We start from the raw sequence: 27355 nt of genomic DNA, 5'->3' as shown, positions 1-27355 counted from the left end.
GATATCCCTTGGAAAATGATGCAGCAAAGAGGTCATCCAGTTTATTTTCCAAAACCTGCACAATGGACAAGTAGAATGCTAGTTCAGCTGTTGCCTATCTTCTCCATCTTTCCTCGATGTTTACTGATGTTTACATCTAAAAACTTCACCTGGCTAGCTGGCAGAAGTCAACAAATGGAGAGTTTACAGACTAGTGAGTTGGTTTCCTCACTTGATGAGTGACTTGCAGCCACACATCACCAAAAAACAACCAAAAGCAAATCCCTCAAGACTTACAAAATAAACATAAGAGCATAAAATTTGCAGAATTTTAGCACAAAGTTAACAAAAAAAGGTTACTGGAAACATCCACACCTATGTCATATTATGTCATATAACCAGCCATAAACCATATCAGTGCTGTCTTACTGATTTTTTTAATCATTTAAATGTTTGCCTCTCACTTTACCAAGAACATTTCTGTTTAAAACTATGTGCCCTGACTGGAATATTCTGCTGTCCGCAACATTGTCTGAATATAAAGACGCATTTCCATTTAAATTTAATATCTAAAACAATCTTGTCTGGTGTGTTATATTGCCACACACACACACATATGCACACAATAAGTGATTGTGTATTAGTAAACATTATGTGAAAATTGTTGTGAAAATAATCTTAATATACAACAAAACCAGGATAAGAGCAAACAATAAGAGGGGACAATAAGAGGGGAAAAACATATTGTTATGAGTCCATCTATGCTCCAGTGAGCTCCTCCTTTCAATATAGATGAAGAAAGCTGGGCCCGGGGACAGCAGTGAGATATGCAGGCAGCCCACACATATCTGATGATGTACAGGCCTGCCTGCACATTCTAAAGAGAACACATTTTCGAGCTAGCCTTTTATAATTGTATTTTTTTCCGTCCAAAAGGCCCTAGAGCTAGACTGGTATGCTCCATCTGAAGCGGTTGGTGTAGTAATGGGTCATAGTGATGCATTCATACTGGGACTGGCTTAATTGTATTATCAATCTCATCCAGACAGTGCTTTAGCCCCACAGCTCTGGACATGCTACTGTCAGACACTCTGCATTAGTATTGAGGAGTCAACCATGAGGAATTGCAATCTTCACTTTCATCTGTTTCTTAAGCCTAAAACGGCGCTGGTTGGCTGTTTTTAATCAGAATTTGGGAAGCGTCATCCCTCAGTTTTCATCCTCCCTCCATCACTTTCTTTCTGACTACACATCTGTCCGTCACTCTCTCTCTTTATCTTTCGCTTTTGGTGTGTCGTGCGTGTTGGTGGCCACAAGTCTGTTCCAATTTCATGCTATCTCTTAACAAGTTAATTATGTTGAGCCCTACAAAGACTGAGGACAGACAGAGGAGGTGGCGGCACTGGCAGAGGGACAACTGCCCAGGTCGTCTCTTTGTTGTTCTATCTTGTTTTGTGTCTTCAGCTCCCAGCACTCATCGCTTTTCTCTTCTCCTCTTCTCTATATTCTCTTGGTGTAACTCCCTCCTTCCTTTTCCTCTCTTCCCTCAGTAGTAATCTTTCCAGCGGCTCCAGTGGTGGAGGAGAGTTAGGAGATAAAAGCGTAGGGAGCTGAGGAGTCCTTGGCAAGCCTAAGGCAAGGAGAAGGTCAACAGGCCTGCTAAGAAGGGCTGTTATCATCTTGGTAACATGTTATCGGAGAGCCTGCAGTAGTGTTTATTTACAGTTATTGCTCCCTCTGGGTGCACACTTCAACGCCTGGGGCTGATTGCTCTGTAATGAGTTCGGGAACACAGGGAGCCGATGCAAGAAAAGAAGAGAAACAAGGGAGGCAAGAAATCACTGGCCAATAACCAATAGGTCAGCGGGAAAAAAAAATTAAGGAAGAACATAAAACTCCGGTCATCGAAAATGCAGGAGAACCAGACAAAAAGCAAGTCTAGTCCTCTTCACAGCATCTATATCCTGCCACTCAAGAGCAAACAAATCACCCCAAAGTGGACAGCAGTTTCTCAAATGAGGTACAGCCCAGTTAATCCAGAACAGCAGTAAATGGCTCTTGACCTGGAGTCGGCTGTATTTGTTCTAAAGAAGGGCCACTGCCCGGACTTAAAACAATTGATCTTCATCTCTAATGTCCAGGATCCCTCTTGTAATTTATTTAACCAGCGGTGCCTTTTCTTTACTTATTTGCTCGACCAGTGTAGTGTTGTGTACATTAACCAGATTGGCCCATATATAACAGGCTGAAAGGTGAAGTGGCAAGAGTGGATCCAGGAGTTGTGTGAATCAGGAGAGAGGGTGTCTGTAAATCCCAGGGTGGGTTTTTCAACAGTTAGGAGCAACGCAGAGGAAATCTCTCATTGTGGAACAGCTTTTCAATCTGGGGAATTACACTAAGTGCTGCTACTGTCAATGCAATGCCAGCTTTTCAAAAAGAAAGAAAAAATGAAAAGGCAGGAAAAGGCTGTACTGAATGCCATTCAAAAGCCTTGGCAGAAGATCAAGGAGTTTTTCAGCAGCCATTTTTTCCAGGCGCTGCACCCAACCATCGTGCAATTAAGAGAAATTAAGATACTGAGCAATAAATATATATACGACAAAGTCACAAAGTACAAATGGAACATTTTTCTGGAATATACCATAAAAGTAAATCCATCCTATGACAAGCTAATCCCTTTTCATACCATCGGATATGGGAGATTAAGAGACATAATTTGGTAATTCAATTTAGACATAATTCATCAGAGAAGAAGAGCGCAGGGAGATTTTTGGGATGAAGTTTCTCCATCACAGCAGGAGATTCCAGATGATGCCAGATTCATGAAGCAGAGTTGATAACTGGGATGACTTAATTTAGAAAGAAAGGACTGCAAACATCTTTGTATCTTAACATCTCTGCATTACGTTGTGGATAAAGTCAGAATAGGAAAAGGACTGAAGAAGTGAAGCACTGGGAGACAATCTCAGTCAAACTAGTTGAATAAAGTTATTAATTGTTATAAATGCTATGCTGGATCACAGACTATTAAGCAAATGTTCATTTTGACATTTTAGTGATTCTCCAATTTTTTTCTCTGAAAGATGCATTTGACTTTGTGGATATAAATGTTGTCTGTTACAATAGTATGTCCCACTTTGTCTTCTGTGCTACTTACATTCAGACAGCATGTCCTTCTTTTATAATGCTTCACTGCACTGTGCAAAGGCTGCTTAACAAATCCAAACTTAATCAACACCTCAACGTTAGTTCATATCACTAATTGCATCCAACAATACAACTACAAACACACACACACGACAATTGGACAACAGAACTTAAGGCTCAGTTATTTAAAGTTTCTTCAAGGTGCACTAATCAATATTTTTACCTGAACAATGGATAGATTTACTGCAACATGAATGGGGATGCTAACAGACCCTCAGCTCGAATATTTAAGCATCTTTACAACTCATTGTTTTTTTTTTCTGGGGTGCAACTTCACTACTTTGATTTACTCTCACAGCTCTGGTCAGCATTGTTTTCAGACACAAAGGCAATCAAATTAAACAAGCACTAATAAATACACTGTGCTATCGGCTCAGCATCACACAACAAACAGACAAAGTAAGCGGCTAGCTGGTGAAAACGTAACAGCATTGAGCTTCCTAAGAACCGATATTTTCCAGCGGACTTGGTGAAGACCCAAACAGAGCTAAAAGAGAATGAATACTGAACTCAGATTCATCAGGTGACCAAAACCACCACAAGTTAATGCTAATGTTGCTGCGTGTCTGCAGGATGTGTAAATAAGTAGCTGCTTGCAAAAAAATTTCCCCTTACAACTTTGGAGGCTTATAATATGTCAATATTGTGCTTTAACAGGTTATTGCTAGTGGCCACAAAAAAATCTATGAATACAGATTTATGAATGTGTTTTTTATTATTGGCAACGTAGTATGTATTTGAGCATCATTGTTATTGTCATGGTAGAATTTTAAATTAGCATTTTCCCTGGGAAAATATAACGTTTTATCCTATCTTTTTTCTCATCTTGATGCTCTGTGGGAATTGTAGTTAAGTTAGGACCTTGTATCTCAAACTATTTTTCAGGAAACATTTTTAAATGCAGTCATTAGTACTTCAAGTAGAATTTATTGCCTCTGTGAGTTCATCTTCACTGTAATATAATGTTGTTCAAAGTCTGATAAGTCCAGTACATTCTCCTTTTGATATATGCATCAAGTCAATTACAAATGTGTGCCAATTAAACCTCTTTCATTTATTTTTTATTCAAAGCCATTACAAGTGAATGACACAGCCTTTAACATAAAAATATAGTAAACAGTGGCTTTGAAAAATAAGGCTAAATGTCTGTAAACCTCTCAAAACTAGAATAGATACTATTTTAGTCTGTCTAAAAACTAGAGCACATTTCAAGATGTTCACTATTAAGAGCTGTTTGAAATGTCCACGGGAGAAAAAAAACAACTGATAACAGCATTTGCCCCTGAGGAATGAATTTCAATACTGTTTACTTTGAGCAGTAGACCTACAAGATAGCTGCCTGGATTCAGACCAAAATGTATTCTATCAAAATTCTGCTCCTATCAGTATTTCACCCTTCACTGTATAAGCATATTCTGTACATGAATTTGTGTTATCAAACAAACCCTGGCACATCAATGAAGCTCATCTCACTGAGAGGTTTTCTAAATAAATCAGCAGAATAAACACAGGCATCTTGAAAAACATGAACTGGTAAAGCATTACAAATCCTCGCCATTTTTCCAAACCGCACCGTCTTGACTGGGATGAAAAATGAGACGTCTGCTCTGAAACTGTGTTTATGGCGTCAGGAATGGCTTGGAAATGAATTACTGGATGAATCACTGGAGCCTTGTGTGCGAGCACCACTTGTGCAATGCAGAAGTGCGGTTGCAGTAATTTTCACTTACGACACACTTGTATCACGACGCTAGAGGCAGGCCCTGAGCCAAAGAATGGTGATGTTCCAAGGTACATTTAGAACACAAAATAGCCCAAAGCTAGAATTTAAAAACAACAACAAAGTTGAACCTGTTTGTGTCACACCACATCCTTCAGTACAGATGATGAAGTAACAACAATGCCAATTTTTATGTTACAAATTGGCTATTTCTTATAATATCCAGCGTCTGAATATTCCTCCCCTCAACCTTTCCAAATCTCACAGCCACACCGTGTATACAGTTGATAATCAAATCCTTTCATTACTCAAAATTTCCCAAACAGCTTGCTGCTGCTAGCATTTGGTGACATTTTGAGAAGATGAGGTGCTGGCAGGGTCTCCCATGTATAGCTCGTATCAGAACCATCAACAATTAACTTACAAAACACCGAGGTTGTTTGTCCTACTTCCTGGCAGAGGAGGTATCCGACCACCGCAACTGAGCCAATGTGTTCACTCAGTGATTAGACGTGACCATATGCAACAGGCCCGAGTGTCAGACGGGATTATCGCTGTTTCATTTGCTCTGCATTTCATGCAGTCCCACTGATATCGCTTCTCACCTCCCATGGCAAAACACTCAGTCAAGCCCCAATGAAGCTAAGTGATGAAGGCAGATATCTGTTGTGTGTAGTTATTGTGATTCTCGGATGGACCACCTTTGGAGTGTTTGCTCTGCTCAGACATGCAAATTAAGATAGAGAAGAAATAAACAATCTGTTGAGAAAGAAGTGCTGTCTTCAAAAGAAAATGTTGGCATATTTTCCACATTTCATGTGAAACATATCAATGTTTCTAAAGTGACTTAATATTAAGGCTGTACCAGACTCAGAGTTATGTTAGTTAAATCAGATTTGGCCGTTTGATACGAATTAGACGATTCATTTCTATTCCATATAAAGTTTTAAAAACCGAACAGGTCCACTGGGATGTTCAGTGTGACAGCGGCATTCATGTAAACAGGGTAACGACGCTAACAGCAGATCGGATATGCACAACATGTTTTGCCGACACTAGATATTAAACAAAAGCCAGAGAGTGTGTCGCACTAAGTTGCTGTGAGCTTTAAATTTATCACTTCCAAGCAGAAGAAAGAAGACAACGTTATCTCAGAGCCCAAGGTGCAGAGTTTCTTCCTCCTCTGTGCTGCTGCATCATGCACACAGCGGCTTTTCACAAAGAGTGGCATGATAGTCAAGAGCATTCACTCCGCAGCAAAAATCTGGGGACCAACACGTCCCTAGAAGCACACTGCACAGCAAAAAAAACTGCTCGACTTAAAGAAATCTTAGTCGACTGAGTGGTCTTCCACTGATGATTTGAATCTCCAGCTTTCACTGGGCAGCCCTACTTAATATATAGGCTGAGTTTTGTCATGGGAAGGTGGAAGTGCTAGTGGATGGCGCGTCACCCAGCGAGATGCCTGCCAAGCTGCAGACCACTGTTTGAAAACAACATCACTGTTTTCGTTGACCTTGTGTTTCCACTGATGTTTGTGGCATCAAATCTGCGTTTTTCAAAAACCCATCCCTGCTTCCCCAGCTATTTTTGTGCCACCAAACGTGGATGTTTCAAGCCAAAAAGTGATTTTTTCTGAACAATGACCAAGTGATTTTTGTGCCAAAAACAAACTACATGAACATTTTGCCTGGTGACTAAGTTGGAAAGAATTTAAGTTCTGATCTGACAAAAAGGATCAAAGCAACTGAGAAAAACCGTAAATTAATATACCTGCAATAACTAACATTTTGCCCCCTAGGGATGCAGCAAAAATAAACTGTGAACACAACATTGACACAATCTATTGAGTTAATATGCAAACTTGTTTACAAGTATTTGCTTTTTTTGACATTCAACAGATAAGGTGTAACACAGCATCTACAGAGTCTAGCTCGATGGTAGGTCCAATATTCATTTTCTTCTAGCTCTGTTTTGCTCTCCACCAACTGCTTTACACAACTCATATTTGGTTAAAGAGCCAAATATTTCCCTCATCTAGTCACTAAACTTATTTTCTCTGTTGTTTTATGATAAGCAGGTAGCATAGGGGGAGGTTCTGGACTAGAGTGATGTGAGTGAAACAAAACAGTAAGGTTTCAGGGTTGGAAAATCAAAACAATGAGGGGCACTACAGAGCCAAGGGATTATTCTATATAGATTTATGACTACAAACATTCCCTTTCACATACAAGTAGTCATGTGATCCGTTGCTGATATAAAAAAAATAGTCACTTTAAAAATACCACATGCAAGGTTTTGCACTTAGCATTGCCCCTATTGGGAAGCTTCCCTCAGGGTCAAACCAATACAACACAACCCAACTGACATGGCATCATATGGCACAACAAAAACACATAAAACTGAAAAAATGTGCCTGAAGAAAGCCACAGATAGGACATGACGATAATAAAAAAACACAATAATAAAGAGTAATCTCTTATGGATACAAATGGCCAATAAATAGCATAAATCAAAAGCAATGGTCTTGCCAACAGTCCCTAGACAACTCAAATTTATCTCCATACTACACTCCTGACTTATAAGAAAGAGAGAGGAGAGAAAACTGCTAAAAGGGAAACTGGAGAGGCCATTTAGTGATTTGAGCAGTGAAGCTTCTCCGCTGCCAAGGACATGTAAGAGAGACAGAGAGACTGGGAGTGCCTCTCAATACATCAGATGTCAGGAGTGCTCCCTCCCACTCAGACGAATGGATCTTGTTTTGGAAAGCCCATAAGAGTTACAGCAATCTAGGGTGGTGAGCTATACAAAAAAATACAGTTAAAGCAAAAAAAGAGAACTATCTAAAAGGCCACATGACTGCACAATGCACAATAGTGGATAATATCTTCACATGTGGAGAAACGAGCGGCACAAAATTTCTAAATGATGGTCAGGTTGAAGACAAGCAAAAATTACATTAATTAAAAAATATGCATTTCCCTCTCTTGCCAGCCTTTCTTTGTGGGTTGTTTCATGAGAGACTGAGGCGAGGCAGAGAGCTGTACACTGCGGCAAGCGCAGGCCTCTCCAAAGCCACTCGTTCTGAGCATCTAGCTTGATTGTAAAAACGTTTTCCTCTTCTTTAATCAATGGAAACTCAACTATCCTGATTCATGGGGCACTCTGGAGTATATAAATATCTTCTGACAAGCTTGACTGCGTTCTCCCCCGACCAGCTACAGACCGCCCCCCAACCCCCATGCCCCAGCGTTCATATTATTCTTTTCCTCTATACTTCCTTTTTTCTTTTCCCCTTCCCAACCATCTCCCGCTTCTTCTGTGTTTCTATCTCTCTGTCCTCGCTCTGTAAATGTTGCTTTAGCTAAGACTCTAATCAGTCATTCTTTAGAGGGACTGTGCAACTGCAACATGACCATTTCTGGGAGAAGATAAGGCCAGACAGATTAAATACACTGTTTCATTGTTGTAAGAAAAAAGGAGAAAATTAAAAGGGGGGGGGGGGACAAGAAGGGAAAAACAACAAAACCTTCATCATCAGTGAACAGTGGAAATATTTTCTTCAACATTTATCCTCATTACTTATCTCCTGGCAGCCTTTTCTTTCTCACATTTTTTCTTTATCTCAACGATAGAGAAAATATTTCTTCATCAATTATCGTTACTGAGGGGTGATTTAAAATCTGCACAGCAAATCCATGAAGTGCGTGCGCAATTCTGTAAGGCCTGTAATGTCAGAGGTGGAGACCTTAATTTAGAGAAGGAGGTGTAAAAAAGCACTTACACAGGCATCGCCCTAGTTTAGACTTCTCTCTGATGATCATCAGGCCAGTGGTGAGCATTCGCCTCTCAAACTCAGTAGTTCATATTTTGTCATAATATTGTACTGCATGATTAAAAATGGTGACACTGATAATACAGTAAAGTTGTGAAATATCACCTCTTATTAATCTAAATACACTGAATTTAATATTGTGTGAATAAGTTATTACTGAAAACAGTGAAATAGGTAGACAAATGCTGTACACCATACATTATTTCAACTGATGGGAGACATTTAATCAAGTGTGATAGAAGATCGCCTTCAGCAGCAGCTACGTACGATGCAACGGTTATAGATTTTGATCGTATGAAAAACCAGTTATCGCGGTGTCACGATTATTACAAGTAAATATAAAACATAAATAAATTAGGCTTCACTCCTTCACAAACTCCTTCTGCATGAGGTTTCAGCTTCTCAGCTATTAATTCACTCACCAAAAAACTTGTCCTCCCAACACTGTCTCTGTCAGTCTGTGGTCTTGTGAACGATGTTTGTTAAACACCCCAACTCCGATGCAGAGCGTTCACTTTATCAAAACGCACGTCCTTCCAACTCGTCCGGTTTAGCATGTTTCGAGCTGCAATGACGCTGAAGATGGGACGTTTTCGTCACTCCCAGCCCCACGCCACAAACTAAGCAAAGTGGCTTGCATTTTACTTCGACAAAGAAATAACCGAATCCCGAAAAACGCGGCATTCTTCCTCCACATTCATTTTCTAGACATTCGCCATGACGCAAATCACATGACGCGCGATATAACGTAACCTCACGTGTTGTGTTCACTGACCCTGAACCTGACTCGGACATGCATAGCCATCAGCGTTATCTCAGAAAAGAAATTGCTGTCGACAATTTTTTCCCCAGAGTTTATATTTGTTTTTACAATGCGTGGCAGGACGGCTCAAATGGTCTCGTGGGCTGGGGGCCGGGGGTTCCCCACCCCAGCTCTAAAGTCACAGTTTTTCTAAGCTTATTTAAAGGACGATTTTACCCTCCACATGACAGTTAATTTATCAGTTACTTGCCCTGTGTTATATTTAATTCTTGCATACCTCTGGTGGTGGTGGTGGTGGTGAACAAAGAATCCAAAAACTGAGAAAATTCTGGAGAAATTGAAGCCAAAAGCAACCAAACCCCTAAATAAGTACTGACCATACAACCGGATGAATGATATTTGATTATATTGCTCGAGCTGTGTGAGAGCTTTAAAGTAGATGTTTTGATATAGTTTTGCTTTTGTTAAATGCAGTCCCCTATGACTTCAGTTCATCAAGAGTTTTCCAAGTTTTTGGATTCTTTGTTCAATGTGGCAGCATGCGGAATAAAAAATAATAAATGTTTTCTTCAAGAATTCAAGGTAAAACTGGGAAAGTCATCGTTGTGATCATTGAGGAGTGAAGTTTTCTTTTAATTCCTGATTTTCCCAATTTTAAAAAGCTGTCACAAGATACACAAGTCAGGTAGGCAATTCAGACAACAAAAATACATAAGTCTTGAAAGGCCTACCCGGTATTTTGGAGCAACGAGTTACATTTTATGACGTTACATAATTAAGTAGCAAAATAAATGTAATTATAATCAGTAACAGTTAATGACAAAACAATAAGTAGTCAATTTACAGTTACTGATAAAAGTGTTGCTGATCACAAAGGGGTTACCTCCAAATATATTAATTTCTGTAAAAAACGGATGTGTACGCAATAAAAATCATTCTGTAGCTTTTTGTCTTTTCATCACACAGAAATGCCTTCTTTTAGCATATTTCCACACAATGGAGGTCAAAAAAACCATTGGGACTAATTTGAGTGCAATACCATCAAATCGTTGCAAGAAGCTGTCTCTCCGTCCAAACAGGCAACATTTATTTGCCAAATTCTGAGCCTTGTTTTTGATTAGTTTGTTTGTTTGAATTTGCACTGCCTTTCATCTGCCAATCAAAATGAATGTGCATTGCTCTCAGCAACCTGAGTCTGCCATGCCTGTGACCAGTCAACAATGCCAAGGTGGGCGGATATGTCATCGAACAAAAACTCCTTTCAGTGCTGGTAATTCAACAAAGTTTTCCTTCTAAAATCAGAAAAGGGTTCTAACACTACTCTATAGTATTGCGTACTATTGTGAGGTTTAAATCTGTTTCAGATTTATGTTTTTAGGACTTTTCAGCATTATTGCCCAGTTTAAAACATTTGTTATATAAGTAATCAAAAGTAAGCAACTGTAAAAAGTTACATTACTTTGATAAATTAATCAAAATAGTTTCATTTCTTATTACATTTTTAAGAGGATAACAACTAGTAATATATAACCTATGTTACATTACAAAAGTAACCTTCCCAACACTGGTACTCTATGATAATAATATCAGTGTGTGCATTTCTGTTCTCCAGTCTGCCATAGCTTGGATTGCATTGACTAAATTGATTGTAAACCCAGATGAGTCTATGAGTTGTGCTTATCAATGGATCCCATTAAACACTTGTCACCCTTAGGGAATTTCCTTGACCATGCAAGTCATTGTCAGCAGACAGCAGGACTGTCTAATCAATGAGTGCTTAATTACATCTGGTGCAGGGTCCAGAGGTGCAGTAAAACAATATGCCTGCACTGCCAGTGTCATCTTTTGTAGAGACAGATGGTACTTTAGTCAGCGACATTGCGAGGATGCACCCACAAAAGAATTTGGGACTTAGCTGAAAAATGTCAACAGTTGGAGTGTGTGACGAAACAAATGTGACAAGACAAGATAAGAATGTCATTTGGATTTCACTCTAAAAAACAATTAGGCTTCTCTTATCACTTTCAGAAATCTCTGCCTCTTGACACAATACACAACAATGGGCCAAGACTTAATGTTTACAGATTAACAAAATCTTCTATTCTCTACCATGATTTTGCATTGTCCTAAGTAGCATAAAAAGATGATCTCAACAAGTAAAACTCTATTTGCATATGGGGTTTAATGAAAATTTGCATATTGCTCTTTACACAGTGAACTAAAGCAGTAAGTAAGGTTGGCATTGACTTAAGAATATAGTCATAATGTTGAAGTTCTGCTGTACCAAACACTACCTAGATGGGGTCATCATCACACTATATGTTATCTTTAAGCAGAACCAGGAAAAAGCTTTTAATGGTTTGGAATAACTCTATGTCAGAGGACCTGTTGGCTGAGACACCTACTGTATGTAAATCTGTGGGCCATCACTGACTTGATCAGCATAGGGCTGACAACAAAGTGAATTAAGCCTCATCTAAATGTAAATGAGGTTTTATACCTTTGGCAAACAGCTTACATAACCAGTGTCTATTTTAATAAACCAATTAGATTTTATTCTGGGCTATACTAATGCAACAAAATAAAACCTGTGTTTCATGGAAATGTACATGACACGGAGATAGCAAGGGACGGAAAAAAGCAGGCACAAAACCTCACTGAGTTATGGGTCTGCATAGATTTCAAATCAAAATGTCTGCTTGAGATATCGTGTTTTGGCCATTCAATCTGGTCTGAGAGGAGTAAAATAGACATAGACTGTCATGAAAGAGCATTTCAATAGCTTTGAGAAATATACATGCCTGCCCAACATGCAATACAAGAGGCAGGAGCTTACACACTAGTTTCCAATTTCCTTCCTGTCATTGCAACCACAGATACCAGACTGAATGTATGAAAAACAGCAGCACATTTTATAAGCCTTAAAGACACTTCAGGTATGCATACACTCTTATCAAATGTGAATATGGGTATTAAATCTACTATAATAACAACATGAAGTACTCCTGGTTAGGTGAACCTAGAAATCTCAAGCTGTTTAAAATTCAAATCAATGTTCAGAAATTATATAAATATGTAGATCACCTAATACAAACACCTCCACTGACTAAAAACACATTCATTCTACCAACATTGGACCATTACTGTATATAACAAAGAGCTGTAGGTAACATTCAGGGCATATTTCAGAGTCTGAGAACAGAGAACAGTGCTAACATAAGCAACAGTGCTGACAAAACTAATGGTGTTAACCTGAGGATGAACTGGAGGGTGGGCACTACAGCTCTGCGACAACTCAGTCCCATTATTAATGATAACTACTGTACTGTATTAGCACAGTGCAGAGTGGCAGCAATGAGCGAGCCAGTTGGACATAGTCAGTGGGACTCGTGCACTGACAGGCAAACAAAGCCGCACAGCTACCACAACAAGAAACAGAGAAGCTCGGATTACAACATACACTCAGGAAGGAAGCATGACTTCATTCAGGATGCAGTTACTCCACTATATCTTTACATAGAAAATAGTGGCTTGTTGTTATATTAATGTTCTGAATGTGGCAAAGAGCTCATTTAAAGTTTCACCTCATTAAAAAGATAATTAAAATGCAACAGAAAATGTTTATTGCAACAACAAAGAGCAGGTACGATGGCAATATTTCCACAGTTTCACCAATGTCAAACCAAGTCAAGTTTGTTTCAGTTATACGACATAACAAAAGGACTCAAATTCAACTTCCTGTTTATATGATTACATATTCTATCAATAAATTAGTGGGGTGTTTGTTTTTGTTTTTTTTATTTTAGCAGTGGTTTCAAAACATTCTCATAAATCACATAAAAATATGTTTTGCCCAACACCCATAAAGCAAGTGGGGTTGTTAAGATTCACACGCATTTTCTAGTAAGAATTTCAGCTTTTTATTTCATAAATAGTTAAACATATTGCATACCCTGAACAAACTATTTTACATTTTTCTTTGAGGATAAAACTCATTTTGTATCATACTATAATAAAAACACATGGCAACAGCATCACTTTAAGTAACTTAACTTCAATGAGCAGGTTTGCAATAATTAGAAATCAGATGATGATAACTGCTCAGTATAAGCTATCTAGGCATACTCATAGAGTATATTGTGAAAGGACTACCACAAACTGACTCACTTTAAAGGAAGGTGGACAAAATCAGAAATGCTTAAATGAAATAGCACCATGGCATGAATTTGACATTAGCTGGCAAACATCAATTCATCCCCCATTCTAACTTTAGTAATGCATTTAGTGCAAAGAGATTAATATCAATTCCATAAATCATTCAGGAGATACATCCGGAGCCAGAGACACTGGTATGTTAGCTGATCTCAGTGTGGGAGCTAAGCGCCCATTAATCAATGTCTGAGCTCCTCTGGCCATGTCATCTGGGGAAAATGGCAAATTTATAAAAAGGGCAATCATCACACTGATATCTCACCACAACCCTCCTAATGTAACATATTAAGATTTTTACGCTGTGGTACTATACATGCAGTCACCTTCAGTTGCCTTTTGTCTATGGTAGAAACAACGCCTTCCTTATTTATCTACACGCCCAAACAACATTTGTTTTCCTCTTGTGAATTAGTTATTAGCTGGCCTAGGATGTGACAAAAAAAATTAAGAAAATGTATTCATATTCTCCAGCTCTTTGAAAATCAAGTGTATCAAATCAACTTTGGAGAACAACTTTTGACAGTGACACCAAGGCCAGATATCAGAAAGTAAACAGGGTGAAGTTAAAGCTCATCTCAGTCTGCAGAAACCAAAATGGGCTTGTCTGAGGAAATATGAAATCCGAGTGCCATCTGAACCTAATCTCCACACAGAGAGTCTGTCCCAGAGAGACCGACAGATTCACTGATTTACTCCGCCTACTGCGTGCATGTGTGTGTGTGCCTGTGCGTGGGTCTCACCAACTGACCTTTGTCAGTGGTGAGAAAGCACTTTCTTTTCATTGTAGTGCCAAAAGTGGCAAACAAAGGCCATAAAAGTAGGACACTGGAGCATATTAACTTTATCCTACAGTATGGCTACAACAAAAGAGGTGGACAAGGTAACCCTTCCTTTCAAGTGTACAGCCATAGTGCAATTAGAACAAATGTAGAGAGCTCCTATAAGAAAATAGATTAAACACCTGCTCTCAGGTCCCTGCACTGTCTTCTAGTAATTCATAATAAAGATTTTAAGAGCGTAGCACTTCTCTATAAATCGTTATATGAACTTGTCCCTGATTATACTGTTGCCAAGATATGCTTCAGCCTTGACAGAGCTCACAGATACACAGACTCATAAACCTGTTTCAACCTGAAATTGTTGTTTTCTTTAAACATAAAGCACTTTTAATTTCTTGTACTGAAGGTAAAACAGACTGCAAATAAAGCTATTATTAGTAGCAGTAATAGTAGTGGTACTAGTCATGGTAGTTGTATTAGTCAGGGCTTGTATCTTGATTCAAAAATGTAAATGGAGATGGCTGTTGAAGTCTGAAAGCATGTCAAAGATGTGAAGACTAGTATGAGAAAGCTCTACTTCAACTGATTCCTTGTTTATTCCCATACAAATTAAATATGCTACTAGACTGGGGATTTGGAACATACAGCCTGATAAAGTTAGATAAAAAAGATGGTGCTAATCCACACAAATATCTAAAATTCAAAGAAGAACCCTAAAGTCAGCTCTAGTTTAAATGGGCAGCCAATGCATTGCAAAGGTTAGAACTTGTATACTGCGATCAAATTTATTTGAGCTACATGTAATAAGAGTTCTAGCTGCAATATGTTGAACAAGCTGGAGGTGTTGGGTGGAAACTTTAGGAGTAGGTGGCATAAAAATATCCAGATTTGATGAAATAAAGTAAATTCTGTATCAGCTACTGATAAGATGGGATGGATTGTGAGTGCAGTTTTTGAAATATGAAATGCAAAACACATAAAACAGATGCTGAAAAAAATTACATTAAGGATAATGAGTGAAAATAAGTATGTGTCTACCCTTTTATCTGCCTTTTTTGCCTTGGAAGGAACATCTTTTTTATTAATTTGCAGTTACGTCAAATGCATTACATGTCATGTATGTCACAATAAATGCTATACATTACAAACTGATTACAATGTTGCTGGACATCAAAAGATTTCCTACAATAGCTCAGTGCTTTCCAGAACATGTTGGCTAATATTGTCATTTTCCATGGTTTCCTTAAACAGACATAAGAATGTTTAATGATAAGCTAATGGATTTGTTAATATGTTGATTTTTTTTGGTGATTGACAATCTGGCCCATACAAAATTTTGTACTGGAGTAAAGTACTGTAATTATTTGCAGCCACCACTGACCATAGCTGTGACTCAATACCAAATTAGGATGTCACTAACATGAAAAGAAGAACATTTAGTTAGAACACAAACATTTAGTGAATTAACACTTTAACTTTCAACTCATTTCCCTGACATGCTGTTTTTCAAGTTCACTCACCACTCTCAAAGCAAGCATCAAAAACCAGATGTCCTTTCCGTGGAGATCCTGTGTAACCTGGTGGGCTCACTGTCAGTTTGTTCACATTCCCCACCAAGGCATCCTCTCCTCCAGCCTCACTGCCTGAAATACAAGTGCATTTTGCAGAATTAAGATCAGTCTAATTTTATACAGACTCTTGTGTAAAATGTGCTTTTTAACTTAAAATTTAAGGGATGTAATCCCTTCACTTGTAGACAAATAAATGAGTTTCAAATACAGAATAACACTCCTAGATTGTTGATATTAAAGTAAAAAGATACTCCATACGATGCCATACGCACTTAAGCCAAATTATTGGTAAAAACAACAAGATAAAAAAGATACAAATTGTTTTAAAGCTAAATGTTGCTCCTGAGTAGTAGTGATGTATGTGTGAAATCTTTATAATTGTGTTTTATGTTGACTTTTAAACTGTAAATAAAACAGTTAATCTCCAGTGCAAAATTATGAAATACAAAAAAATATGAATTTTTAAAGTTATCTTTATTTTTGTGCAGCACAAAATGACAAGGTAAACAATACTGCTTAAATGTGTGGCTGTTTGCTGTTATCTTATTATCAAAATAATGACAGGCATACTTTTATATTTTGTTACAGTACTGTACTGCATTTTGGAAAACAGGGCAATATATTTTAGCACGGTTGAAAATTACCTCTCTTTTTTCTAATGCATTGTGACTTATCTTGATTTGGCAACGTGAAAATGATCATACTGTCACTCTGACAGGTCTGTGTTATGGTTTAATATTCCTAATTATGTTTCCATCTTTATGCATTGGGATTTCTTATTTGTGCAATTTGATGTTAATTTTCGATTAAAATAAACAACTAATTTACTTTAAAACAAAATTAGTTTGTAAGATTGCCTTATGTGGTCACTTTGTGATGTAATTCTGTGACACTGGTAGAAACAGTAAAGTGGCAGTAACAAAAAAAAAATTTAAAATGACTCAAACAATATGCTTTACTCTAAGAGTATCCTGCATACACCTCAATCACACTTACCTGTTAATATGCACATTTAAAATCCAAAAACTAGACAAGTTTTTGCAAAACAAAGGTAAAAAAACACAATAGTTTGGATTATAGTGAACACTGGAAACATTGTTGGGTGATCCTAAAATGTCTTGCTCTAATGTTACTGATTTAAAAACATTTTCTGCAGCAACAGACATGATCACAAACTATGATTTTCTACAATGTTGGTCCTTGTATTTATAGACATATTCATTCATTTTTTGGTTCAAATCTGTGTTATTTAGCTATTTACAGCGGTGCTTAACAGTTGTGGGCATTTTTTCACGAAATATGGCTTTAATTTGGGAGGGTAACGGACAAGAACCAGTTGTACCGACAGTTAGCTCATTAGCTGAGCAGCAGTTCAGTGGAGGAGCTATCCCTGACTAATGTAGGTAACATAGCTAGCTAGCATTTAGTCATAGCAAATACACCTGCACAGAGCTCGCCGAAGTAAGGAGGTTAGTATTAACGTGCCTGCAGCTTTCTAAACTATTTTCGTGAGGTGCATTACCGGCACATAGTTAGTTATATTGTTTTCCAACGTCTGTAGCAGCAACGTTAGCTCATAACAAGCTGGTGACATGACTCTTGTTTACATCCTTGTACCTGCTAGCTAAAGGTTAGCACGCTTCACGTTAGCGTCAACATAAAGACGCGGAGCGAGCCCGAAACATGCAGTTAATGTATGTCAGACAACTGGGCTTCGTTCGCGTCCTTCTGCTTGCATAGCAATGAAGAAGAAGCCGGGTAAGGCTTGTATTTACACACCAGTCTCGACGTCTCTAACAGTGCCCTCCTCCATCTTCCTTTCCATTCTGCTACACAGAGCAGCCGACGCTCCATGTGTGTTACCACGGTAACGGAGCAGGAGGAAGAGGGAGAGGCGCTGCTGTCATTTTCATCTGTGCACCGCTGCAGAAATACGAGATAGACAGTGCAAAAAGGTAAGCTTAGCCAAATGAAATTATATTTAGTAAGAAAACAGAAGATTAACAGACGCTGATATTGATTTGAGATTTATTGGTTTCTGTACTTAGAACTAAGCACAGCAAACAAATTCGCAAAAACATGCATCTCAGAAATGCTGATCGAAGTCTCTTTACTTATGCCTATTGGGGGAGACTGGGGACAGTTGCAACACCTTTTGCATTTCTCTCAGTTACTCAGAGGGTCTAAACCAACCAAATTTTTAAAATTTAGGCTACATCTGTCTGCTAATCAGGGGCGTAGAACTAAATTCTAGGCCAAATGCACAGACAGTCGCAGCGGCCCTCCCACACTCCCTCTCTTGAGCCATGTCTCAATATAATAAAATAAAAGTAATTTTACTGTCTTTCCTTCTTAGAGAAAGATGTGGACATTTGTGCTCTTGTACCATAAGCAGTCACTACTGGGCTCTAGCTGCATTTCTTGCAGGGGTGGACTGAAGGGACTGAACCATTTTGCACCTTTAAGGGATGAAAGGGGCCTCAGGGAGCTTCCACCTTCAAATGATTAATTGAGCCAATTTAAAATTAGTTATAGCAATAATTACTTCAAAACAGAGAAATTGCAAATAAAACCAAAAATTTAATTCCAGGGTTTTTCAAGGGCCCCCCTCTCATGGGGGTTCTGGGTAATCAATCCCAATTTCCCCCTCCACTGCAATGCCCCTTCTGCTAATTACCCATAGCATTTAAAGGTGATTACATGTGATGTATTGTTCACAATATTTGTTTGAATGAAAGAAGTCAAATGATGCCACTGACCCCAACCCTGGGGGCAGTTGCAACATGTTAAAAAAAACATTAAATTTAACCACACTATTTATTTATTTATTTATACATACATACAATAATATTATAGTATCATTTATTATTTTGGTATTAATTATCAGGTAACAGTTATGGTTTTGTTTGTGGGGAACCCCTCTGTTAGTAAAAAATAATACTTTCTTCCTGACAAGGGAGAGGGTTTAACTGAGCATGTGCAGTCTGAATGTCTCCAGCATGTTTCTGATTGGAAGAATAAGAGCTGTTGTAACCATTCCCAGTCTCCCCTGGTTATTCCTAGTCTTATGCTGTCAGTGTGGTTTAGGAAGACTTGTGTCTTCAAGATGATCTCTGATTTTTTGTCTGTCAGAAAACTAAGTGTCACAAATATTCCCATATTATTATAACTAAAATAGCAGTTATGATAATATTGTTGTTATGATGAAAGAAAATCTCCATATGTCTTTGTGCAACCTGGTTTCAACATTCACATTCTGCAGGCAAAACTAAACTATAAGACTCCCATTACATTGCCTCGACACTGTAATCAGTATATTGTACACACCTCACTTTTATTACAACCGTACCTGCATTTTAATGGTATTTTCAGCGAAGAAAGCCAATCACTGCAGGCAGCAGCCAGAGATTCTGAATTATCCTGCAGATTGATTAAAGCTGGAGGTTTTCTAGACAATTGGAGCATAGATGTCATCAAGGCCAATCAAGCCTGGCCCTATTCCTTTCCCATTACAAAGGCTGCACCTGATTAAGTACATCAAATGAGCAGTCGCACAGCTCCTGGAGCAAGAGGCATACAGGCTGCTGCTAATTTTCAGGTTATAAGCTGTGTGTAACAGGACCAAATGAATAAGACCAGGGAGAGGGCAATGATTTTTCTCTCTGTGTGTGATCTGTGTTTGATGGCAAGCATCAACAGGCCGCTGAGTAGATAGGTCGGACTGATTATTTCTCAGATGACAGGAAGAGAATACAGAGCTGCTGTGTAATATTTCGTTAAAATTGAAAATTGAATAGCTGTCCTCCATGCTATGTCATTCCTTTAACACTATGCCAATTAAAGAGCTCTATGGTGGTACAATCATTCATTTTCAAGAGGGAGATTGAAATTGAATTATGGAGCATGAGAAGAATGAATTAGATACGCTACATGTTTCCCTTGTTTCTCAGCTCTTATCAAATAGAAAGACTGCATAGGAGTAGTTGAATTTACTGCAAGATCCTGGTTTGTCTCTGCCAGCGTTGGAGCACTTGAGATACAGTTTGTACACGATCTTACAGCCAAAATTCACATGTGGTTGTTAGCATGTGAAAGAAACAATTTAAGTATGAAAATCATATGCAATATTAATTTGTAAGGGAAAATACACAACATGACAAGATCTGTCAGATAGGGTCATTTTTAATGTCTCCTGTCCTAAGCTGTGTGGACAAATTGAAGGGACACCAATCTACGAGCCCATCGACTATTGGTATGACAGCGATTTAGCCTCTGGTGGCAAGGGCCAATATTCCAGAGGTTCCAATGTAGCCAGTGGATATGTGGTTTAAAAGATATCCTCTTCCATGCGAACGCTATTAAATATAGGCTGGGACATGGTGTCATATTGCATCATAACACTGGGGTATGATACATGCGCAGTAAAATCTGATCTGCACTTGCCGAAAAACTCAGCTCGCACATCATGATAAAACATGGGAACAATTGATTTGTTTTAATGAGTAGTCTGCAATTGGCCTCTGTTGGAAAATAAATATATGGGTGAGAATTACAGTTCCGCAACTATTGAAAATATCTTTGAAAAGAGACCATAAACAAATGCTCTCTATTTGAATAGCACCAAAGCAGACAGCATCCCTTTATTTCTGGCACTATCTGCTGTAACCCTCCAACATCGCATCTCCAGTTATACAGCACATGTGTCAAATCCCACAGCTCCTATGGGGTCAAAGACCATGTCCCAGCCTTCATAAAATGTTCTTATTCTGTGCATTGGTCATTGTTTACTATCCAGTTAGCGACATGCGATGCTAGAATGAAGTTGACTCCGCACTAATCTCTATAAACAGATATCTGCATATGAATGCAGATCAATTTTAAAGCAATACTTTGCAAATTTTCTTTCACTGTTGAGTTGTATTTCCAGGTCTTCAAATACAGATGCTTTGGGTTGGTCATAGGGAACACACCATTAACCCAAAATGTTGGTATTTGACAACTTGAGAATTAGACTCTGAAAAAAATGTTGCTTTAAAAATCTAATAAAAAACCAAATCATTTTCAAGTTCTGTCAGGACAAGCGAAACCAAGGAAGCTAAAAATGGTGCAGCCGAAAAGCAGCTGAGTGGACTCCGTCTCATTATTTCTAGCGCCGTCTGCTGTAATCGTACAACATCGCAGCTCCAATTACATGCTATACCCCATTGGGTTGAGGACCGTATCCGCAAAACGGTGGCATCTGACAACCCTGGAATGAGAATCAGCCGACGACTAAAGTTGCATGATGTAGCTAATAAAAAGCTAAATCATTATCACACAATAGCCGATGGGTTCCAAGATTGCGTTTCAGCCAGTGCTTTGGGCCTATTTTGCTCTCAAATTGGTCTGTTCACCTGCATTTCACCAAATCCTGCTCAAATACTACTGGTCAAAATGATTCAGATTACAAACAGAAACCAAAAGACTGCAAAACCAAAAACTTATTCTCTTGCCTACAGATTCTGCATTCATACAGAGAAAGATGTTGAGAGAGATTAAAGGGACCCCGAAATTAAGGTAACATTTTCCAAAAAAAAACAAAACAAAAACATGTATTTATATCTACTCATTACAATTAATTAAATGTAATGCATGCCTTGCAATGCACTAAATGATGTCCCATGTAGGAACTAGGGGCAAAATGTCAGACTTAAACTTCTAAAAAAACTCAAGAGTATTTGGTGCTTTGATTAAGTTAGAATGTGTAGGAGTGCATTAAGCTGCAAAGTCTTTTTTCTTGATGGCTTTCCTTTTCTTTTAAAGCTCCATGTTCTGTATTGGTGTGTCCTCCTTTAAAACATGTCTGAAGAAGGAGAAATAATAGTAACACTTTCAACAATAACCCCTCTACTCTGTGCATAAGTTACACTCTGCATGCATATAGTATGTTTTTGTCATGATGTCGACAAGTGCAACAATGATTTAATGAACACATCCATCACTGAGAAAACAGGATAACATAAAAGAGAAGTACAGTCCACATCATGGTCTCTCGATTTTTAATTATCTCTCAGGAGAGTGTATTTTTACATGCTTATCAAAACATTTTTGACCTCTAATGATTTCTGAACATATGAATGTGCTTCACATGTAGACATCCCTGTCATGGTTTAACACAGAATGTACAGTATGATTAAGAAATTGTGGCTATTTTAAGCGTGGGTGGCGAGGACTCACCAAACCGTCACAATCCTGTGCAGAACATGTCAGAAACCCCTTGGGGAAACAGTAGCTTTGGCACAGCAAAGGTATTTTTAAGCCTTGCTTTTCATTCTTTCAGAGAGATAGCTTTTCTTCTAAACTGTGAAATGATCAAATAAGTCAGCGCTTGTAGCTCAGTAAAAAAAAAAAAAAAAATCTTGTTTATGTTTCCAGCCTGAAGCTCGATTTGTGAGTGTGAGTGTGTGTGTGTGTGTGTGTGTGTGTGTGTGTGTGTGTGTGTGTGTGTGTGTGTGTGTGTGTGTGTGTGCGCGCGTGTGTGTGTGTGCATGCCTGCGTGTGCAAATCTATGGGGAGCAAATCTATGTTTTTGTATTTGTATTCCAGCAAGTACAGGGAAACCCTTTTTGCCTTGGCCAGCTAAGGACTTCCACACATAAAGTCCATCATCAATGAAGGAGGAAGTCATGCAAAAATCAAAACACAGGGCACAAGTGGCAGAGAGTCAGAGACGGGCTGTTGTGAGAGGCAGGGTGGGGGCGTTTAAGGAGGGGGGTGAAGAGACCAGCCGGCGGTACACAGAGAATCACTATGGTGACAGCAATCAGGGGGCTCAGGGGAGTGCGGCTTGGTCAGAGAGGAAAGCTTGAGAGGCAGCTGACTGAGGAATCAGCCCTCACTCTGGATGATTCAACTGACAGCTCCCCCCCCAGGGCTCTGCCGGACCAGCCGTCCCCAGAGACCGCGGGCTTTACAGAACAGGGATGTGGCTAGCAGCCCTTTTTCTGAGGGAAAGGAAAAACTGGAATGGGAGCCAAGACAGCAAAACAGTGCCAGTGATGTCGCTGATGATACTTTCACATATCATGCTCCTGATGTAAAAAGAAAAAAAAAGTGCTAATTTAAAACACGTAAACAGTATTATATGCCACATCCTCGATAAGTGCGAGTCTCTCTCCATATTTTCTCTCTTCCTGTTTTATATAAACACCCGTTCAAACTAACACTTTGCTAACACTTCCTCTGCTTTGTACCGCGCCGTTACCCCCTCTCTCTCTCAGCCAGCCATTAATCGTCACCCTCTCTTCTCTCTTTATCCGTCACTTCCTCCATCCCTTCCTCCCTCCCTCCCTGCTATGCTGGACAGTGTCCACCTAAACAGATGGTTCAGTGTCAATAGGCTGCTATTAACTGGCCGCTCTCCCCGCTCTGATCCAAGACGGCAAAAAAGCACATTCAAAGCACTGGGAATAAATCCTTTGCTACGCTGATGCAGCCACGAGTAAGACACCACTAAGATTATTGAAGATGATGGCGATCCCAATCACTCTGTCGGCATCATTTTCTTAAAATATTTTGTTATTTTCTCCTAAAACATTTCCACTTACACACACTATATCCAGATACAGAACACGGTGAGTCATAATCTGAAATCTCCCAGGTGTTATCGACTGAAACCACAAATGCAGTGAATCATATCCTTGGCACAAGTCTCCCTAATCTTTTTTTTCTGTGCCTTGTTTACTTGTTCTGTAGTTGGGATCTCCTGCCATGCCTGTGACTAGATGCTTCGTCATCTCTGTGCCACACCCTGCCGAGGAAAAGGACAACCACCTGACCTTGATGCTCACATCAGCCCAGCCCTCACTCTTTCCCCTCCGCTGCCTGTTACCGAGAGGTGCCATTCATCTCCACTCTCTTTCTTGATAGTGTACAGGTTTTTATTACATTCCATTACTTTGCATGTAGCTGTCACAAAAACACGTGCTTATTTTTTTCCACCCCAAAAGTCTTTGATAGTCCACACTTGAATCCACAACCTGTTTTTCTAAGAGCCATAATAAGATAACAGGACCGAGCAATATTAGTCCGCACACACCTCTAACCAATCCACTTATCCCTGGCTGTAAGTTTGCTGTGGTCAGGGAGTGAGAGCTGCTCTAAGTGCAAATCACCATCTACACCTGCACACACGGACGGAGGAGAGGAGAGGAAAATCTCAAAGATAGGAGTGGCACGGAGAGGAAGGGATGTGGCGGCGATGGTGTCGCTGTTGCTAGAACAGTCTTCCCACCTTGTGGTAGCACAGCGAACTGTAGCTGCATCAATGCGTGAGCAATAGGAGGAGAGAGAGAGAGAGAGAGTGATGCAGAGAGAGATGGAGTGAGAGAGGGAGGGAGAGCGAAGGAGCGAGCCAGAGGGAGTGATACAGAGAGAGAGAGAGAGCGAGCAAAAGGGAGGGGAGTTTAAACTAAGTGCTATGTTTTGGGACAGGCTAATCTGCTAGCGAGCAGTGTGAGGATCGGAGCGTATTGTGTGAGCCAGTGTGCGGGGGACAGATAAGGGAGCCAGCCAGCCCGCCAGCCCGACCCACCGACCCACCGACTGCCTGACTGCCTGTTTTAATGTGCTGACTCTGGGGAGATTTTAAAAAAAAAAGAGAAAAGAAAAAGAAGCAGCATATTGACTCCTTAGACGTGTGCGGAGACCCTGGGCACAAACGCCACCACTACAGCCAAAGCCAGCAGAGGTGCATCAACAGACAAGGGGGGAGAAAGAAAAAGATAGAGCGCTGAAAAATCACAAAATCTGAAAATTTAAGAGGATTTTTTTTTATCCCCCTTCTTTTTTTTCCAATTGATTTCATTTTTTCTTTCCTTTTTTTTGTGTTCCCGGGGACTGAATCCCAGCCGTAGAGAAGAAAACAGCGGAGCAAAGAACTGAAGAGAATCTGAAAATAAAAAAGGACTGAACGAAAAAAAGAAAGCACCGAACATGTTCGAAATAAGCCGAACACTCAACGCTGCTTTGTTGAGCAATGAGGTATTTGGATTTGCTTCTTTCTCCACACTTCACCTGTGTATGTCTGCTGCCAACCATTCTGTTACGTGTGTTATTGTATGTCCGTGCGTGTGCGTGTCTGTACACTTCTGTTTGCTCATAGCCATAAAACAGAGGGGATGATTGATAACAGCAGCTGTTTATTATATTTTCTCGGTATGGAGAAAAAGGGACCGCTACGCTTCTCACGCTCTTCCTGGCTTGTAATAATAAATGGAGAGCTAGTGCTTAGACTTTATATTCCCCTATTGTAACAACACCAAGGTAGCTATGAAACCCATCCAGCATAGGCTTGCTTGTGAAATTGCCCACCTGGGGCTAAAATTGTATCTGTGCCTTCATGTGCACGTACAGTATGTCTGTAGGTACAAGCGTGTATGCCTGTACGTGTGTGTGTTCACACATGCATTTGTGTGAGAGCAAAGTGTTCTGTAATCCCCCTCTACCTCCTCTTTCTTCATGTCCCCCCTCCCCACCACCCTCCCCACTCCCTCTTCTGTCCTTTACCATTCTCACCGTCCTTCCTACCTGCTGTTATCTGTTCTCCTTCCCTTCTCTCACACCGCTTCCCCTCTCTCTTTTTCCCTCTCTCTCTCTCTCTCCTCCCCTTTCCTCCTGTGTCTGTGTATGAGTGTGTGTGTGTTCTGTGAGCAGCATCTCAAGATGATGGCGAGGTACGGGCAGCTCTCGGGACTAGCAGCCAGTGGCGTGGGCTCCGTCCCCGAGACGCACTCGCCGCTATTTCCCAGGGATCTCCTGTCATCGCCAGCCCAGATGGGCTACAGGTCACCCCTGGTAAGAGGATAGACAGACCGATATATCTCCATCTCTTTAATGAACACAGGCGAGCATAATAGGAAAAGAAACAGCGAAAAAAGAAGTTAGTGTGTGTGATTCTGTGTGTGTGTGTGTGTGTGTGTATGTGTGTGTGAGGAAAAGAGCAAAAGGGCAGAAAGGGAGCAAATCAATTGTGGGATTCTGCCTGTATCCCCAATGGATAGTATTAGTAAATATTTACATTGTTATGTTTGTTCAATTACGGACGCCTACTCTGTCTTTAGCCTCTGCCAGTCAGACTGTTATCGAGGGAATTTGAGGTGTTTGTGTGTATGCACGCATGTGTGAGCGTGTGGTTAATATATTTTTTTGTTTGTTGGATTTTGTGAATTCTGTTTGCGTGTGCAGTATTTGCATTCAGTGTTTGCATTTGATGCTGAATTATCTCACATAGTAAATTCACGAATAGGCTCCAGCAGCACACCTACAATTCTACCATTTTGAACTTTAACGTCTTTGAAAAGGAAAGTTTTTTTTTTTAATGACCTTAGAAGATGCAGAGTTGCGTAAGATGACAGATTTCAAATGACATTTGATCACAACTATCCGTCCAGTTCATTTCCAATTAAACATCTGACAAGTCACATTAGCAGAGGAAGCAGGCACGCTGTAGATAGATGGGATATTTTGCATTGGAGACAACATTACTCTGCCATTTACATAGAAAAGATGACTTCAAGGGGATGGGAATGAGAGAGAAAAAGGGGCATGAGAAAACCCTGAGCGTTTAGGCAAAAGCGTTGTAAGAAAATCCCTGACTCGCCGCATTAAAGCGACATGAAGCTGTGGGTGTCTAATCCGCTGTGGGCTCTTCATTGGTTCGGCTCCCCTTCAAACTGGCTCAGATCCACACCCCAGAGCCTCCCGGAAGCCTTCATAACCCACTGTCATGCTGCTGACTGTACCCAGGGGTTTCCGTCAACTGTATGCAAATGCACGGCGAGGATAAGCGGTGAAATACGTTCCGTGAGGAGTTAGGCTTCAAAAATGTTTTTTCAGTTTTTTGTTTTTTTTTGCTTTGAATCCTCACACGAGTTCAAAGACGTCTGTCCAGTGTTTTGTTGTCATTATACGGCACACAAAATGACTGTTTTCCACTGCCCGTTCAGACTCACAACAGTGTAATCTACTGTTTGCATAAAACTGCTGGACCATGAATTATTTGTTGGAACCAGTGGAACTAATCAGCTGAATTTATTATATAAATATGATTGACGTGCTAACATATTTTGATCTTATCAGCACCGTATTAGATGGAATAACAGAATTTGAGGTGATTGCTTAACAAGGCAATTCCAGGGTGAAACACAATGACCAGTTGAGTCGTTGAAAATTACATAAAATTTTATCACAAATGAGTATAAATAGAAAAAAAAAACAATACAGGAAAAATGAATTCATGATGAACTATGA

At 39.6% G+C, this 27355-nt stretch overlaps 2 protein-coding genes across 4 annotated transcripts in view; one reads left to right on the top strand and one right to left on the bottom strand.

Moving 5' to 3' along the window:
- agbl4 (AGBL carboxypeptidase 4) overlaps positions 1 to 27355 on the bottom strand; it is a 497335-nt gene that overhangs the window by 321834 nt on the left and 148146 nt on the right. The window contains exons 1-2 of one of the 2 annotated variants that reach the window (XM_088077780.1): positions 17846 to 17894; positions 16016 to 16138 (exon numbers count right to left, since the gene is read on the bottom strand). In XM_088077780.1, coding sequence (XP_087933906.1) covers positions 16016 to 16138; positions 17846 to 17891 — 169 coding nt within the window. In that variant the 5' untranslated portion in view covers positions 17892 to 17894. Of the gene's footprint in view, positions 1 to 16015; positions 16139 to 17845; positions 17895 to 27355 lie in introns of those variants that run through there. The other variant, XM_088077779.1, reaches the window with a different exon arrangement.
- elavl4 (ELAV like neuron-specific RNA binding protein 4) overlaps positions 24436 to 27355 on the top strand; it is a 96781-nt gene continuing 93861 nt past the window's right edge. For both annotated transcript variants that reach the window (XM_088077782.1, XM_088077781.1), the window contains exons 1-2: positions 24436 to 25087; positions 25760 to 25900. In XM_088077782.1, coding sequence (XP_087933908.1) covers positions 25040 to 25087; positions 25760 to 25900 — 189 coding nt within the window. In that variant the 5' untranslated portion in view covers positions 24436 to 25039. The remainder of the gene's footprint in view (positions 25088 to 25759; positions 25901 to 27355) is intronic.

This window comes from Plectropomus leopardus, chromosome 5 (assembly GCF_026936395.1).
Source record: "Plectropomus leopardus strain MGB_pleo_1.0 chromosome 5, ASM2693639v1, whole genome shotgun sequence".
NCBI lineage: Eukaryota > Metazoa > Chordata > Actinopteri > Perciformes > Serranidae > Plectropomus > Plectropomus leopardus.
This window is presented reverse-complemented; position numbering and strand designations above follow the sequence as displayed.